Genomic DNA, 18,471 nt, shown 5'->3' on the forward strand with positions numbered 1-18,471 from the left:
GTAAGAAGCAGAGACATCACCTTGCCGACAAAGGTCTGTCTAATCAAAGCTATGGTTTTCCCAGTAGTAATGTATGGCTGTGAGAGCTGGACTATAAGGAAGGCTGAGCGCCGAAGAATTGATGCTTTCGAACTGTGGTGCTGGAGAAGACTCTTACGAGTCCCCTGGACTGCAAGGAGGTCAAATCAGTCCATCCTAAAGGAAATCAACCCTGAGTGCTCATTGGAAGGACAGATAATGAAGCTGAAGCTCCAATATTTTGGCCACCTAATGCGAAGAGAAAACTCCCTGGAAAAGACCCTGATGCTGGGAAAGACTGAAGGCAAAAGGAGAAGGGGACGGCAGAGGATGAGATGGCTAGATAGCATCACGGATGCAATGAATATGAACTTAAGCACGCTCCGGGAGAGAGCGCAGGACAGGAAGGCCTGGCGTGCTATGGTCCATGGGGTCACGAAGAGTCGGACACGACTGAACAACAACAACAACAATTTCTCTTTCCATTTAGCCACTACTTGCAGTTCAGCAGCTGTTCATAATAATACCATTAAATCTCTTCTAATTCTTGGCAAGGCCTTCTGCATCTGAAAGTCCTAGCAAGGGCTATGCTGGAGATGATAGGCCTTGTAGTCCCACACATCTTGCGGGCATCAGGTCGGGGGAGGCTGTTGCAGAGCTTTGGGGTGGCCTTTTTGACTGAATGAACCATTTTGTTCGGAGATTTCCAAACCCAGTGAAATGCCTATTAATTTTTGCACAAATGCAGCAGTCTTCAGTCAAAGGGCTTGCCTGTAGGCATTGGTGCCAGGGGTCCCATGTGTTCCCTCCTCCCTTGATTGCTCACCTGCTTTGGGTTCGGGCTCCAAGGGCAAAATGTGGTCTGCAGGAGGCGAGAGGAGCGGTTGCAGGTGGAGATGGCGGTGTAGAAGGATTGGAAGGATGGGTGGGAAAGAGTTCGGGAGGCACCCAAGAGAGCCTGCAAAGGAAGAGGTCAAGCAAAGGTGGAAATGCCACCCCCCCACAAACACACACACAAACACCCCTGCTGGCCCCACCAGCCTTCAGCACGTTCAACTATAGGTGACTGACCCCTGTTTATAGGGACCCCTGAGAATTTCATTTTTCTGAAAGGGTCGAAGATCCCCAAGACAATTTGTGGCACCCCGACTCAACTCACCCACCCCAAGACTCCTCAATGGGAACCCACAACTGCTAAGCCCATTTAGGGTTAGGGTTTGTAGGAAAGTTGAAAACCAAGAGACAAGACATGAGAAACGGGTTGATAAATTGACTAAAACCAATGCAAAAAATTTGGTTAAATTGGCATACAAATAAAAAGAAAAAAGTCTTCTTCCCTTGTGTTTTGGGTGCCACACACGTTTGTCCTCACTACAACAGTAGTATTTAAACGCAGTAAATAAATACATCAATAAATAAATAAATTTCAGCTTCAGCAGTATGCGAACTGAGAACTACCGGAAGTACAAGCTGGGTTTCGAAGAGGCAGAGGAACTAGAGATCAAATCACCAACTTTCGCTGGATCAGGGAGAAAGCAAGAGAATTCCAGAAAAACGTATATTTCTGCTTCAATGACTACGCTAAAGCCTTTGATTGTGTGGATCACAACAAACTGTGGCAAATTCTTAAAGAGATGGGAGTGCCAGACCACCTTACCTGTCTCCTGAGAAACCTGTACGAGGGTCAAGAAGCAACAGTAAGAACCGGACATGGAACAACTGATTGGTTCCAAATTGGGAAAGGAGTACGACAAGGCAGCATATTGTCGCTCTGCTTATTTAACTTGTATGCAGAGTACATCATGAGAAACGCCGGGTTGGATGAATCAGAGGTCGGAATTAAGATTGCTGGGAGAATTATCAACAACCTCAGATATGCAGATGACACCACCCTAATGGCAGAAAGCGAAGAGGATCTCAAGAGCCTCTTGTTGAGGGTGAAAGAGGAGAGTACAAAAGCTGGTTTGAAACTCAACATTAAAAAAACTAAGATCATGGCATCTGGCCCCATCACTTCCTGGCATATAGAAGGGGAAGAAATGGAAGCAGTGACAGATTTTACTTTCTTGGGCTCCAAGATCACCGCAGATGGTGACTGTAGCCCTGAAATTAAAAGACGCTTGCTCCTGGGGAGGAAAGCTATGGCCAACCTAGACAGCATAGTAAGAAGCAGAGACATCACCTTGCCGACAAAGGTCCGTCTAATCAAAGCTATGGTTTTCCCAGTAGTAATGTATGGCGGTGAGAGCTGGACTATAAGGAAGGCTGAGCGCCGAAGAATTGATGCTTTCGAACTGTGGTGCTGGAGAAGACTCTTACACGTGTCCCCTGGACTGCAAGGAGGTCAGATCAGTCAATCCTAAAGGAAATCAACCCTGAGTGCTCATTGGCAGGACAGATACTGAAGCTGAAGCTCAAAATATTTTGGCCACCTAATGCGAAGAGAAAACTCTCTGGAAAAGACCCTGATGCTGGGAAAGATTGAAGGCAAAAGGAGAAGGGGACGGCAGCGGGTGAGACAGCTAGATAGCATCACTGATGCACTGAATATGAACTTGAGCGCAGGACAGGAAGGCCCGGCGTGCTCTGTTCCATGGGGTCACGAAGAGTCGGACACGACTGAACAACAACAACAACAAATAAATACAATGCTATTGTGAGGAGGACAGTGTGAGGGCTGGGGGGGGGCAAAGCTGGAGGAGAGTGGCTGGCCCACAGCCACACAAGGGGGCTCTGGTACAAGGGAGGCCTTGTCACAAGAAGAATGAAAAACAGAGCCCCCCTCTGCCACCACTTCTATTGGTTGAAAGAGCACGTCAAGAAGTTAATCCTGTATTTAAATCCAGAGGCACAAAAATCTCCCTACTGAGGAGGAATTAACGTTACTTGTGGTAGAATCCAGTAACGGTGAGCTTTTATATTTTCCAAAGAAAAATGAGCATTTATTCTCTTCCAGTAGCTCTCTGTACAACTTGAAATCTGTTTAGCATCTCGCTCATGCTACCTATTGAAGTCTGCTAATACGCCTCCATTGTGTCTTAAGACTATGAAAATCACTGACGGAGGCAGCGGGGGGAGAGTTGGGGGCCAGAACATACCGAGGCTGGGCGGCAGGCGCTGGTGGAGCGCTGGGGGCAGCAATGCCAGGTAAGGGGAGCAAGGGAGGGATGTGTAATATCTGTCCCCTGCTCCGGGCCTGTCCAGAGCCAAAAGATGGCTGGGGGAGGCGTGACTCCATCTTCTGGCCTTCATCTGCTGCCCTGCAATGCCAGGTCTGTTACCCAGAAAATATCCTTCATCCATGACATGATCCAGGATGAGGGTGCAGGCCTGGCATGTATTACGGAGACCTGGCTGGCTGAGGCCGCTGCTCCAGCTCTGGTGGCCATGTGCCCAGCCGGGTTTTCGTATGCACAGCAGCCGAGGGCTGGGGATCGGGGAGGGGGAGTGGCTGTTATCTACCGGGAGTCCTTGGTCTTCACGGGACCCGCTCCGGGAGACCAAGATTGCCGAGCGCAGTACTGGAGGTTGGGCTGAAGGGCAGTCTGGGGATTCCGCTCATGTACCGTCCACCGTGCTGCACAACTGACTCTCTGGCCGAGGTGCTTGAGGTGGTCTCTGATGTGCGTGTGCAGTCCCCTAACTTATTGGTGTCGGGGGACTTCAGTGTACATTCAGAGGCTGTCCTCACAGCAGCACCTCGGGACTTCATGGAGACCATGGCTTCCTGGGAGCTGTGCCCTATTCCAACTGGGCCCACCCATGTAGCTGGTCATGCAGGAGACCTTGTATTTGTTTCTGGAGAAGCGGGGAGTCATCTGGAAGTTGGGGGCATATCCACCACCCCTTGTCATGGTCAGACCACTATCTGGTGGCGTTGGACTTCTCGGTTCCACAACCCCTCCGGAGGGGTGGAGGACCCATTAAAATAGTCCACCCCAGGCGTCTTATGGATCCATATGGACTCCTGAACGCGCTTGGGGATTCTCTGGAGCACGCCACTGGCCACTTGGTTGAGGCCCTGGTGGGTGGCTGGAATGCTGCAATCACTGGGGCATTAGATCGGGCAGCTCCGAAACGCCCTCTCCCCCTGAACAGGGCTCGGACTGCACCATGGTTCAATCCACGGTTACGAGCTCTGAAACAGGAGGTGAGACGGCTAGGGCGCCGGTGGCGATCAGACATGGGCTAGAGCTGTATCTTCAGCCTATCACGTGGCGGTGAAGGCAGCAAAAAAGGAATACTATGCTGCCTCTATCGCGTCTGCATAGTGCTGTCCCAGGAGGCTGTTCCAAGTGGTCCAGAGCCTGGTTGGTCCAGTTGCTCCGGAACCGCTGGAGCATTCTAAGGCCTCCTGTGAGGCCTTGGCAAGGCACTTTGCAGATAAAATTGATCGGATCAGGAGTGTTACTCCGTGCGCTGTGGATACAGTTAACAACCGAGAGGCAGCCTGTGGCAAACCGGTTTTGTGGGATCGGTTCCAGCTTCTTCCTTCTGATGAAGTGGACAAGGTGCTTTCAGCTGTAAGGCCAACCACCTGCTTACTCGATCCTTGCCCATCTTGGCTCATTATGAGCTTCAGAGAGAGGCTGGGTGAGGGGATCAGGGTGGTGGTGAACGTCTCCCTTGAGGAGGGAGTGATGCCATCAGCCCTCAAGGAGGCAGTGATAAGACCGCTCTTAAAGAAGCCCTCCTTGGATCCCCAAGTTTTGAACAACTTTCGCCCAGTCTCAAATCTGCCATTTTGAGGCGAGGTGATTGAGCAGGTGGTGGCAATGCAGTTGAGGGCACACTTGGAAGAAGCCGATTATCTAGATACATTTCAATCGGGCTTCAGGCCTGGGCATAGGACAGAAACAGTCTTGGTCACCTTGGTGGATGATATGAGGAGGGCTTTGGATAGGGGTGAATGCTCCTTCCTTGTTCTCCTCGACCTCTCAATGGCTTTTGATACCGTTGACCACAGTATCCTCCTGGACCGCCTGGAGGGGTTGGGCATTGGAGACACCGTATTACGGTGGTTCCGGTCCTTCCTCTCTGGCAGGTACCAGAGGGCAGCACTGGGAGAGGAGGTGTCGGACCTGTGGACGCTCACGTACGGGGTGCCACAGGGTTCCATCCTCTCCCCGATGCTATTTAAAATCTATGCGAAGCTGCTGGGGGCCATCATCACGAGGTTTGGGGTGCGGTGTCATCAATATGCGGATGACACGCAGCTCTACCTCTCATTCAAATTTTCACCAGGGTTGGCCATGGAATCCCTGTCCAAATGTCTGGAGAAGGTGAGTGGCTGGATGGGGAGGAATAGGCTGAAGCTGAACCCTGACAAGACCGAGGTACTTTTGGTGGGAGACAAGAGGAGGCTAGGGGATGTTGACCTGCTGTTGAATGGGGTGCGGCTACCCTTGAAAGACCAGGTCCGCAGCCTGGGGGTCATTTTAGATTCCTAGCTGTCCATGGAGGCTCAGGTGTCAGCCATGAGCCGGACAGCATTGTGCCAACTCCATCTGATACGGATGGCTGCGCCCCTTCCTTCCCGACCATCTGCTCCCATCGGTAGTACATGCCCTGGTCTCCTCTCGTCTAGATTACTGTAATGCGCTCTACGTGGGGTTACCCTTGAAGACGGTTCGGAAGCTGCAGCTGGTACAGAACGCTGCGGCTCGCCTGATTAAAGGCAGCTGCTGGCGTGATCACATCACTCTGGTGCTGAAGGAGTTGCACTGGTTACCTGTTGTTTTCCGGGCCACATTCAAGGTGTTGGTTTTGACCTTTAAAACCCTATATGGTTCCGGCCCAGCCTATCTCAAGCAGTGCCTCCAGCAACACCAGACGCTCAACAAGATCAGCCTCAGATGGCCTTCTCTCTGTCCCATCAGCCAGGACAGCTAGGCTGATGAGGACGAGGGAGAGGGCCTTCTCTGTGGTGGCCGCCACTCTCTGGAACTCCCTTCCTAGGGAACTCTGCCATGCCCCCTCTTTAATGAGCTTCCGCTGAAAACTTGATTATTCAGGCAGGCATTTGGGGTGGGTTAGGGTATTTTTAAACAATGTTTTAATGTATAATTTTACTGTTTTAAATTGTACCATTGTACATCGCCCAGAGTGGCTGGGTGACCGGCCAGATGGGTGAGTAAGTAAGTAAATAAATAAATAAATAAATTGAATATGGTATACAGTTGGGGGGTTGTTTTTCATTTTGCCCAGAAACATCTTTTTGTCCCCCACTTTTGTTTGGTTTATTCTGTTGTTGCTCCAGATCAAGCATCCGGAAGAACTTTGATGAATTCAAAAGCTTGCTCGCTTCTTTGAGACATTTCAGTTGCTCCAGTAAAAAATGCATTAATTTACTCAGCCTTTCCCAACCTGGGCCCCTCCAGATGTGTTGGACTACAAAGCCCATCAACCCCAATCCAGCTCAACACATCTGCAGGGCCCAAGGTTGGGGAAGGCTGGTTTACCTTTGGAAAGTTACTTGTGTGTTTTGAATACCTGAAGAGGAGGAGTTTGGACAGTGGGACCATGTGACTCAGTTTGACTCTGCTTTGCTGGGGGTGTTACACAGAGGCTGGAGGGCTGCCTTTTGGGGTCACCGTAGCTGCATCCTGCACTGCACAGGGGGTTGGACTAGATGCCTCTAAGGTCCCTCCCAATTCTATGATTCCAGGCATCTGTTTCGCTGGGGCTTTATGGAACTGGGGATGTGTATTCTGGGGGGATGTGGCAAAATGTTCTGAAAGGAGGGAGGGATGAGTTTGGCAATCATGGAGCTTCCTAGAAAGGCAAGGCAAGTCAGAGCACGTGTGGGGTTTGATGGGGGTTCCCCTTTGAAAGACAAAAGCGGGGGGCGGGGGCTGCATTTTGACCACTCCCTGCGAATCTGGGCATCTGCCGGAGCTAAGACGACAGCTTTAAAGCATTTCAGCCTGAGACTATGTGAAGCAAGGAGGGTGTTTATGAGTGTGTAGAGTGCCTTTTTCCTCCTGGTGAGCGAGTGCAGCCCACCCCCAGAACCTGACCGGGGGAGGGGGCAGGCAGAGTGCCTCTCTTTCAACCAGGCCCCCATGGCCAATGTGCCACCTCCCTTCTTCCAAACAATTACCTGTTCCATCGGGCACTTTCTCATGCAGACAGCTTTTCTATCATACACCCAGTTAGAGGGGGGCTGGCCCCAGGGGGGAATATCTCTCCCCCAGGGGCCTGTTTTTGTTCCATTGCAGTTTGTGGGCCCTATAAACAGGAGATATAAAGTCAGAGGCATGCACACAACATCACTGGAACCAGCAACTGAGGAGGGAAGAGACTGGAACACATCAGCCGGAGGTGGGTCATGGAAGACCCATTCCCAGAGTACCCCATCCCCTTTTGCAGAGCTCCCCCTTGCTGAAACCCCACAGCCCCCACGCAGCAGGATTCCATCGGCCTCAGGACCCAAACCACTTCTGAGTGCAAAGGCACAATCCTGGAAGACACGTGTAACATGAAAGGCTCCTCTGAACATGTCTAGAGCGCCTCCCTGCCCAGCCAAGGGCACCACGGCCCCTGCCCGTGTGCACTTGGGATTTAGAGAGGCATCTGAGCTCCAGCCCCTCTTCCCTTTTAAGAAATCAATCAACCTCTGACCTGCCCCCCCATCCCCTCCCCACCCTCCAACCTACCTGAGTAATGCTGATCCTGGCAGCCACCCTGGCAGGCCAACAGGGTGGAGGGCTGCTGCTGCTGGCAGCAGCGCTGGGGTTCCCAGAGGTGCTGTGGCAGCGGCAGGCAAGGGCCTGGGTCCTGGCACCTGCAGAAGGTCAGTGCAGCAGAGGCAGGACTCTAGAGAGGCTGCAGAGCCAGTCCGGCCACTGGAGGCTCAGTCCAGCCCTGCGGTGCTCCGCCGGGGGCCACACTCCCTTTCCCCCAACCTGCAGGCCCTGGGGGGGCTCCCCAGCTGAACCACATGCCCCCCGTTGAGAAGGCCGAAACGCCTCGCCTGAGGCTTCGCACCTGCCTGGGAGAGCACCACGGTCCCAGATGCGGGCGTGTCTGGCCTTTGGCCCCACCCCTGCCTTGGCCCCGCCCCCACCAGAGGGTGGCCCCTGGAGCTTCCCCCAAAGGACGAAGGCCCCCCCCCCCGCCCTGTTGGGCCTGCTCCTCTGGAGAGGACGTTCGGCCTGTCCTCCCACCAGCCATCGAGAGGGAGCCCCGGCCTCCCCTGGCAGAATGACGCCTCACACCGACTGGGCGTTGAGGCCGCTGACAATGGGCACAGCTATGAAGAGGCTGCAAAGCAAGAAGAGATGTAAGCAGAAAGGGCATCTGTGCATTTGCAGGAGAATAGACCACAAGAGAACACGCTGATCATAGCAAACACTCTTTTCCAACAGCACAAGAGACGACTCTACACTTGGACATCACCAGATGGTCAATATCGAAACCAGATTGATTATGTCCTTTGCAGCCAAAGATGGAGAAGCTCTATACAGTCAGTCAAAACAAGACCTGGAGCTGACTGTGGCTCAGATCATGAGCTGCTTCTTGCAAATTTCGGCTTAAATTGAAGAACGTAGGGAAAACCACTAAACCTTTCAGGTATGACCTAAATCATATCCCTGATGAATATACAGTGGAGGTGAGGAATAGATTTCAGGGATTAGACCTGATAGACAGAGTGCCTGAGGAACTATGGACGGAGGTCCGTAACATTGTTCAGGAGGCAGCAACGAAATCCATCCCAAAGAAAAAGAAATGCAAGAAAGCAAAGTGGCTGTCTGATGAGGCTTTACAAGTAGCTGAGGAAAGAAGGGAAGCGAAAAGGAAGGGAGAAAGGGTATATCCAACTGAATGCAGAGTATATCCAACTGAATGCAGAGTTCCAGAGAATAGCAAGGAGAGACAAGAAGGCCTTCTTAAATGAACAATGCAAGGAAATCAAGGAAAACAACAGAATGGGAAAGACTAGAGATCTCTTCAAGAAAATTGGAGATCTCAAGGGAACGTTTTGTGCAAAGATGGGCATGATGAAGGACAAAGAAGGCAGGGACCTAACAGAAGCAGATGAGATTAAGAAGAGGTGGCAAGAATACACAGAAGAACTATACAGGAAAGATCTGAATGTCCCTTTGCAGATTTGCAGATGACACAAAATTGGGAGGGATAGCTAATACTTTGGAAGACAGAAACAAAATTCAAAGTGATCTGGATAGACTGGAGTGCTGGGCAGAAAACAACAGAATGGCATTTAATAGGGACAAATGCCAAGTTCTGCACCTAGGAAAAAGAAACCAAATGCACAGTTACAAGATGGGGGATACGTGGCTCAACCACACTACGAGCGAGAAGGATCTTGGAATTGTCGTCGATCACAAGCTGAATATGAGCCAACAATGTGATGTGGCTGCAAAAAAGCCAAATGCTATTTTGGGCTGCATTAATAGAAGCATCGCTTCCAAATCCCGCGAAGTACTAGTTCCCCTCTACTCAGCACTGGTTAGGCCTCATCTGGAGTACTGTGTCCAGTTCTGGGCACCACACTTTAAGAAGGATGCAGACAAGCTGGAGAGGGTTCAAAGGAGGGCAACAAAGATGATCAGGGGACTGGAAACAAAGCCCTATGAAGAGAGACTGAAAGAACTGGGTATGTTTAGCCTTGAGAAGAGAAGACTGAGGGGAGATATGATAGCACTCTTCAAGTACTTGAAAGGTTGTCACAGAGAAGAAGGCCAGGATCTCTTCTTGATCATCCCAGAGTGCAGGACACGGAATAATGGGCTCAAGTTACAGGAAGCCAGATTCCGGCTGAACATCAGGAAAAACTTCCTGAGTGTCAGAGCAATACGGCAATGGAACCAATTACCTGGGGAGGTGGTGGGCTCTCCCACACTGGAGGCCTTCAAGACGAGGCTGGACAGCCATTTGTCAGGGATGCTCTGACTTGGATTCCTGCATTGAGCAGGGGGTTGGACTCGATGGCCTTGTAGGCCCCTTCCAACCCTACTATTCTATGATTCTATGATTCCCTGATAGCCATGATAGTGCGGTCACTGAACTTGAGCCGGACATCCTCGAGAGTGAAGTCAAGTGGGCCTTAGGAAGCATTAGTAACAACAAAGCTAGCAGAGATGACAGTATTCCAGCTGAGCTATTTAAGATCCTAAAAGATTATGCTGTTAAAGTGCTGCATTCAATATGCCAACAAATCTGGAACACTCAACAGTGGCCACAAGACTGGAAAAGGTCAGTTTACATTCCAATTCCAAAGAAGGGCAACGCCAAAGAGTGTTCAAACTACCGCACCATTGCGCTCATTTCACATGCCAGCAAGGTGATGCTCAAAATCCTACAAGCTAGGCTTCAGCAGTATGCGAACCGAGAACTCCCGGAAGTACAAGCTGGGTTTCGAAGAGGCAGAGGAACTAGAGATCAAATCGCCAACGTTCGCTGGATCATGGAGAAAGCAAGAGATTTCCAGAAAAACGTCTCTTTCTGCTTCATTGACTACGCTAAAGCCTTTGATTGTGTGGATCACAACAAACTGTGACAAATTCTGAAAGTGATGGGAGTACCAGACCACCTTACCTGTCTCCTGAGAAACCTGTATGAGGGTCAAGAAGCAACAGTCAGAACCAGACATGGAACAACCGAGTGGTTCAAAATCGGGAAAGGAGTACGACAAGGCTGCATATTGTCACCCTGCTTATTTAATTTATATGCAGAGTATATCATGAGAAACGCTGGGTTGGATGAATCACAGGTCGGAATTAAGATTGCTGGGAGAATTATCAACAACCTCTGATATGCAGACGATACCACCTAATGGCAGAAAGCGAAGAGGATCTAAAGAGCCTCTTGTTGAGGGTGAAAGAGGAAAGTGCAAAAGCTGGCTTGAAACTCAACATTAAAAAAACTAAGATCATGTCATCTGGCCCTATCACTTCCTGGCATATAGAAAGGGGAGAAATGGAAGCAGTGACAGATTTTACTTTCTTGGGCTCCAAGATCACCGCAGACGGTGACTGTAGCCCTGAAATTAAAAGACGCTTGCTCCTTGGGAGGAAAGCTATGGCCAACCTAGACAACATAGTAAGAAGCAGAGACATCACCTTGCCGACAAAGGTCCGTCTAATCAAAGCTATGGTTTTCCCAGTAGCAACGTATGGCTGTGAGAGCTGGACTATAAGGAAGGCTGAGCGCCGAAGAACTGATGCTTTCGAACTGTGGTGCTGGAGAAGACTCTTACGAGTCCCCTGGACTGCAAGGAGGTCAAATCAGTCCATCCTAAAGGAAATCAACCCTGAGTGCTCATTGGAAGGACAGATACTGAAGCTGAAGCTCAAATATTTTGGTCACCTAATGCAAAGAGAAAACTCTCTGGAAAAGACCCTGACCCTTTTTGCCAAGAGAGGGAGGGAAAACCGTGTTTTTGACTGAGAATTGTGGAACCGAACGCGCTGGAGCGCTGCTCTTATGTGTGGGGGGGGGAGTGGGCAGGGATGACACCACAGATATGTGCCACCAGAAGTAATTCCCATTCAGATTATTTCTTTTGTCAGTAATAATGCCAAAGAACAACATTATACAACAGGACACAAATAATTGTGGCGTGATCGAAGCATTACATCAGCCTTCGTCAACACTGTGCTCTCCAGTTATGTTGGACTACAGCTCCCGTAATCCCCTGCACTACCCAATACTCATATTCCACCTCTGTTCATTTTGTAAATGCCCTTAATGTTCATGATGCTACATTATTTCCAAGGAATTCCCTATACACACATCCTAGGCCTAGAGCGTTATGGGCCCCTTCTGAGAACTGGGAATACCCGCCCAAAGATCAACTTGCTAGGTGCAGCAAGGCCACTTTCTACTTGGGGAAAAATATACATTCTTGACTCAGTCTTGGTGTTCCATTTCCTGGGAAGAAGTAAATAGATATTAACTACTAGCTGCTTCCAAATGTAGTAAGTACAGTTTCATAATCTTTCCCATCACTAAATAGAATTGGATCAGTAGCGGATTAAAAGACAGGAAGCAGAAAGTAGGAATAAATGGCTGGTTCTCATAACGGAAGGATGTAAACAGTGGGGTCCTCTCAAGATCTGTATTTGGGGTGGTGCTTTTTAACTTGTTCTTCAATAATTTGGAGTTAGGGGTCTGCCAGATTTGCAGATGACACCAAATTATTTAGAGCGGTTAAAACAAATTGATGCATGTTGGGGCAGAATTCTAACTTCATGTAGACACTGATGGGGTCTGCACTGGCAATGACTGAACAGGAAAGAGATCTTGAGGTTGTGATGGATAGCTCAAAAATGCCAACCCAGTTCGCAGCTGCTGTGATTAAGGCATATGCCATGTTGAGGATCATAAGAACATACGAAGAGCTGAGCTGGATCAGGTGAAGAGTCCATCTAGTCCAGCATTCTGTTCACCCTGTGGCCAACCAGCTCTGACTGGGAAGCCACAAGCAGGACATGAGTGCAACAGCAAGCTCCTGCTCATGTTCCCCAGCAACTGGTGCACAGAGGCTCACTGTCTCTGCTACTGGAGTTAGCACATAGCCATGAAGACTAGTAGCCATTGACAGCCTTCTCCTCCAGGAATTTGTCCAACCTCCCTTTAAAGCCATCCAAACTGGTGGCCATCACTACATCCTGTGGTGGCAAATTCCATCATTTAACTATGTGTGAGGAGGTCCTTCCTTTGATCGGTCCTGAATCTCCCACCAATCAGCTTCACAGGATGACCCCACTGGGTTCTAGTATTTTGAGAGAGGGAGAAAAATGTCTCCCTATCCACATTCTCCACACCAGGCATAGTTGTGTACGCCTCCATCATGTCTCCCCTTGCCTTCCTTTTTTCTAAGCTAAACATCCCAGCTCTTGTAACCTTCTCACACAGGGGAGATGCTCCAGGCCCTTGATCATTTTAGTTGCCCTTTTCTGCACTTTTTCCAACTCTACAATATTTCTTTTTAGGTACAGTGACGAGAACTGGACACAGTATTCCAAGTATGGCACCATAGATTTGTATAGGAGCAGCATGATATTGGCAGTTTCATTCTCAGTTCCTTTTCTAATTATGCCTAACATGGAGTTTGCCTTTTTTACAGTGGCCGCACACTGGGTTGACAATTTTCATCGAGCCGTCCGACTGTATTGGTTAGACCAGACCAAGTAGGATTTATTAAAAACAGACAGGGGGCTGATAATCTTAGATTAGTTGTTGATTTAGGGTGCAATCCTACCTAGATAGGCGGCTGCCTCCGAACTCAGAGGCAACTGCCTATCCAAAGCAGGGCAGGAGAACCATGGAGGGGATAATTCCCACTGCTCTTCTCCTGCCCTGCTTTATCGGCAAGACAGCCAATTGCAGCTGTGTAGCTGCGGGAGCACGGAGTGGGGAGGGAGGCTGCTGTACGACACATGTGTTGTACAGGCAGCTACGCTCCCCTCGCCCTGGAACGCCCCCAGCCATGACCCTTTCCGGCCGCTCCACACTCCTCTTGCGAGCACAGAGGGCAGGATTGTTCTGAAGTGGGGGAGGTCGGTTTTCCGAGAACGGACCACAGGGCTCCGAGGTCAGTTCTGGAAAACAGCATATCCTATGGCTGTCTAGCTGCTGTCTAGCAGCCATAGAATTGCTCCCTCCATTGCTTTAAACTTGGAAAGAACGGATCATGTGGCCATCATTTCCTTGGATGCAGAAAAGGCCTTTGATAAAATTCATTGGAAATTTATGTTTATTACATTGACTAATATTGGTTTTCCTACAGAATTTTTGAAATGGGTTAACATTTTATCCTCAGCTCCTAGAGCGAGAGTAATGGCTAATGGTTTTTTCTCAGTTTTTTTTACTTGGGCGGGGCACCAGACAAGATTGCCCACTTTCCTTATTGATATTCAATTTATGTTTGGAACCCCTGGTGTGCGCTATTAGACAAAATAATAGTATTCATGGATTTGCCCATTTTGGTTTAGAATTCAAAATTAGCCTTTACGCTGATGATCTTTTGTTGTTTATCTCGAGACTCCAGTCGTCAGTTCCAGCTTTGATGAAATTGATTAATACCTTTGGTGAACTGTCCGGCTATTCAATTAATTGGTCAAAGTTGGAAATAATGCCGATTGGAGGTAGGGTATGCTCTAGTGTATTACCCAATTGGCAAATTCGATGGTGCCCAGAGTTTATTTACTTTGGAATAATTATTCCTAGAGATGTACCTCGAATGATTAGGTTAAATTTAAACAAGTTGATTAATGATATTTAACGAGATATAGCTAGAAGGGCATCTTTGAAGTTGAGTTTCTGGGGTGAGGTGAATACCCTTCGGATGAATAGCATGTTGTCGCTGCTGTTCAGTCGTTAAGGCGCGTCGGAATCTCCCGGCCCCGCGGCCCAGGGCACGCCAGGCCTCCCCGTCCTCCGCTCGCTCCCGAGCGCGCCCAAGCTCATATTCCCTGCACGAGCATGCGCCCCCCCGGCGTCCTGGCACGCGGAGGGCTCCCTGCGCCCCGCGGGGAGGCCGCCGCCTCCCGCGCCTCGCGCCTCCCCGGCCGCCCGGAGCTCATCGGAGCCGCCGGGCGCAAGCGAGGCTTCCTCGCGGAGGGCCGCAGAGGTGCAGGGCGGCCGGGCCGGGCCGGGCCGGGCCGCGCCCCGCCATTCGCCCGCCCTCCGGGAAGGCTCCGCGGCGCCCCTGGCCGAGCGGGCCCCTGGGCAGGGCGGCGGCCCGGCCAGGCCTCCCCGCGACGAGCCCGGCAGGCCCTGGGGGCGCCGGGCGGGCCCTTCCCGCGCCGCCTCCAGGGAGGGAGGCGCCGAGGGCGCCGCGGCCCAGCAGCGAGGCCCGGCCCGCCCCGGCCCGGCCCGCCCTGCCCTCCTTGGCTCCGCCGCTCGCCGGTGCGCAAGCGCGCCTGAAGGCTCCGGCCCCCGGCACGAGCTTTGGGACGCGCACGCGGCGGCGGCGGGCGGCGGCGGAGGAAGGGGCCGGGCCGCGCGGAGGACGCCCGGGCCCGCGGGCGCTAGCGAGTGCGGGCCGCGGGGCTGCGCTGCGGCCCTCCGAGCGCTCCGGCCGAGGCGGCCCCCGCGCATGCTCGCCCTCGCGGCCCCGCGGGCTCGGGCGCAGGAAGGCGCAGCCGCCGGCCCGGCGCCCCTCGCCGCCCGGCGGACCCGAAGCCCTGTCGGCGGACGCGCGTGGGCGCGGCTCCGGCGCAGCGGCGGACCCCAGGGCGCCTGCTGCCCCGGGCCGGGCCGGCCGCCCCGGGCGCGGAGCGCGTTCGGGCCCTCGGTGGGCGTTGTGGGCGCGCTCACCAGGTGGCCGTGGGTGGGACGGTGACGACCGCTCGCGAAACGCGGCCCCGGGGGCCGGCCGGGACTCGCCCGCGAGCCGCAGCCCGAGGCAGGGGGGAGGGCTGAGCGCCGGCCGGCAAACCCCTCTCGGCCCCGAGCAAAGCCCGCAGGGCTGAGTTGTGTGCTCGAAACATTTGTGCCCCGCCCCGTCTCTCTCGGGCGGCGTGCAGATAAACTCGGCCTCAGCAGTGTAAAGCAATAAATAGTTTAAACAGCTAAACACACCAAACCATTACGCTCATACCAGTTACAATCTAAAACAACAACACAGTTAAAGCAGGGAAAGAAATTCTACTTTCGGGAATGCACGTAGCCCTCGAGGGCCTTGGTAAAAACACGAGTTTTTACTTGGCGTCGGAATTACACCAACTTACGGGCCAGTCAGGACTCCAAGGGGGGCATCCTGCAACTGCCGGCAGGCCCTTCACGTTGCAAAATGTCAGCCTCCCCGTTAACTTTTTTCTCATTAAAATACCTTACCAAGTAAAATGCAAATTGGGGGAGGCCTGGAGCCTGGCAAGGGAAGTCTCTGCAGGCTCATTTTGCCCGCAGGCACCACATTGCAGACCCCACCTCCGGGTGAGTTGCAGTGGAGTCGAGGGCTGCTGCGGTCTCCTTTGTGCAACTTCTCATAGAATCATAGAATAGTAGCGTTGGAAGGGCCTACAAGGCCATCGAGTCCAACCCCCTGCTCAATGCAGGAATCCAAGTCAGAGCATCCCTGACAGATGGCTGTCCAGCCCCGTCTTGAATGCCTCCAGCGTGGGAGAGCCCACCGCCTCCCTAGGTCATGGGTTCCATTGTCGTATTGCTCTGACAGTCAGGACGTTTTTCCTGATGTTCAGCCAGAATCTGGCTTCCTGTCACTTGAGCCCATTATTCCGTGTCCTGCACTCTGGGATGATCAAGAAGAGATCCTGGCCTTCTTCTCTGTGGCAACCTTTCAAGTACTTGAGTGCTATCATATCTCCCCTCAGTCTTCTCAAGGCTAAACATCCCCAGTTCTTTCAGTCTCTCCTCACAGGGCTTCGTTTCCAGTCCCCTGATCATCTTTGTTGCCCTCCTCTGTACCCTCTCCAGTTTGTCTGCATCCTTCTTAAAGTGTGGTACCCAGAACTGGACACAGTACTCCAGATGAGGCCTAACCAGTGCTGAGTAGAGGGGAACTAGTACTTCCCGGGATTTGGAAGCTATGCTTCTATGAATGCAGCCCAAAATAGCAGTTGCCTTTTTGGCAGCCACATCACATTGCTGGCTCATATTCAGCTTGTGATTGACCACAATTCCAAGATCCTTCTTGCTTGTAGTGTTGTTGAGCCACGTATCCCCCATCTTGTAACTGTGCATTTGGTTTCTTTTTCCGAGGTGCAGAACTTGGCATTTATCCCTCTTCAATGTCATTCTGTTGTTTTCTGCCCAGCGCTCCAGTCTATCCAGATCACTTTGAATTTTGTTTCTGTCTTCCAAAGTATTAGCTATCCCGCCCAATTTGGTGTCATCTGCACATTTGATCAGCATTCCTTGCACTCCTCCAAGTCCTTAATAAAAATGTTGAAGAGCACTGGGCCCAGGACTGAGCCCTGCGGTACCCCACTCATTACCTCTCCCCAGTTTGAGGAGGTCCCATTGATAAGCACCCTTTGAGTCCAATTCTGTAGCCAACTGTGGATCCACCGGATTGTTGTTTCAACTAGCTCACTTTGAGCTAGTTTGCTCATCAGGGTATCATGGGGCACTTTGTCGAAAGCTTTGCTGAAGTCGAGGTATATTATGTCCACAGCATTCCCACGGTCCACAAGGGAGGTGACTTGATCAAAAAATGAGATCAGATTCGTCTGGCAGGACTTGTTCTTGACAAATCCATGTTGGCTTCGAGGAATCACTGCATTGTTTTCAGGGTGCTTACAGACTGATTGCTTTATCATCTGCTCCAGAATTTTCCCAGGGATTGATGTCAGACTGACTGGTCTGTAGTTCCCAGGTTCCTCCTTTTTGCCCTTTTTGAAGACAGGGACATTAGCCCTCCTCCAGTCATCTGGCACTTCCCCTGTCCTCCATGATTTCTCAAAGAGAATAGACAGTGGTCTGCTGTTGTTGTTCAGTCGTTCAGTCGTGTCCGACTCTTCGTGACCCCATGGACCATAGCACGCCAGGCCTTCCTGTCTTGCGCTCTCTCCCGGAGCATGCTCAAGTTCATATTCATTGCATCGGTGATGCTATCTAGCCATCTCATCCTCTGTCATCCCCTTCTTTTCCTTCAGTCTTTCCCAGCATCAAGGTCTTTTCCAGAGAGTTTTCTCTTTGCATTAGGTGACCAAAATATTTGAGCTTCAGCTTCAGTATCTGTCCTTCCAATGAGCACTCAGGGTTGATTTCCTTTAGGATGGACTGATTTGACCTCCTTGCAGTCCAGGGGACTCGTAAGAGTCTTCTCCAGCACCACAGTTCGAAAGCATCAATTCTTCGGCGCTCAGCCTTCCTTATAGCCCAGCTCTCACAGCCATACATTACTACTGGGAAAACCATAGCTTTGATTAGACGGACCTTTGTCGGCAAGGTGATGTCTCTGCTTCTTACTATGCTGTCTAGGTTTGCCATAGCTTTCCTCCCAAGGAGCAAGCGTCTTTTAATTTCATGGCTACAGTCACCATCTGCGGTGATCTTGGAGCCCAAGAAAGTAAAATCTGTCACTGCTTCCATTTCTTCCCCTTCTATATGCCAGGAAGTGATGGGGCCAGATGCCATGATCTTGGTTTTTTTAATGTTGAGTTTCAAACCAGCTTTTGCACTCACCTCTTTCACCCTCAACAAGAGGCTCTTGAGATCCTCTTCGCTTTCTGCCATTAGGGTGGTATCGTCTGCATATCGGAGGTTGTTGATAATTCTCCCAGCAATCTTAATTCCGACCTCTGATTCATCCAACCCGTCGTTTCTCATGATGTACTTTGCATAGAAGTTAAATAAGCAGGGTGACAATATGCAGCCTTGTCGTACTCCTTTCCCAGTTTTGAACCACTCGGTTGTTCCATGTCTGGTTCTGTCTGTTGTTTCTTGACCCTCGTACAGGTTTCTCAGGAGACAGGTAAGGTGGTCTGGTACTCCCATCACTTTCAGAATTTGTCACAG

General features: G+C 51.2%; 1 protein-coding gene across 1 annotated transcript; it reads right to left on the reverse strand.

Moving 5' to 3' along the window:
* Positions 1 to 700: 700 nt before the first annotated feature.
* LOC146343212 (uncharacterized) lies at positions 701 to 14,343 on the reverse strand. The gene is made up of 4 exons (XM_084808131.1): positions 14,326 to 14,343; positions 7,677 to 7,836; positions 7,121 to 7,248; positions 701 to 976 (listed from the first exon to the last, which is right to left on the reverse strand). The coding sequence occupies exons 1-4, from the start codon at positions 14,341 to 14,343 to the stop codon at positions 773 to 775; spliced, it is 510 nt and encodes a 169-aa protein (XP_084664257.1). The 3' UTR covers positions 701 to 772.
* Between the last annotated feature and the right edge of the window lie 4,128 nt (positions 14,344 to 18,471).

The sequence above is a fragment of the Heloderma suspectum genome, chromosome 6 (assembly GCF_057233095.1).
Source record: "Heloderma suspectum isolate Gila_16-S chromosome 6, 16-S_ref, whole genome shotgun sequence".
Lineage (NCBI taxonomy): Eukaryota > Metazoa > Chordata > Lepidosauria > Squamata > Helodermatidae > Heloderma > Heloderma suspectum.

Bases quoted from the DNA above. Each gene is read 5' to 3' on its own strand.
- LOC146343212 (XM_084808131.1), bottom strand. The intron at 7,249-7,676 runs GTAGGTTGGAGG...TCCTGTTTATAG, and splicing joins CCAGGATCAGCATTACTCAG to GGCCCACAAACTGCAATGGA. The intron at 977-7,120 runs GTAATTGTTTGG...CTTCCTTTGCAG, and splicing joins GAAAGTGCCCGATGGAACAG to GCTCTCTTGGGTGCCTCCCG.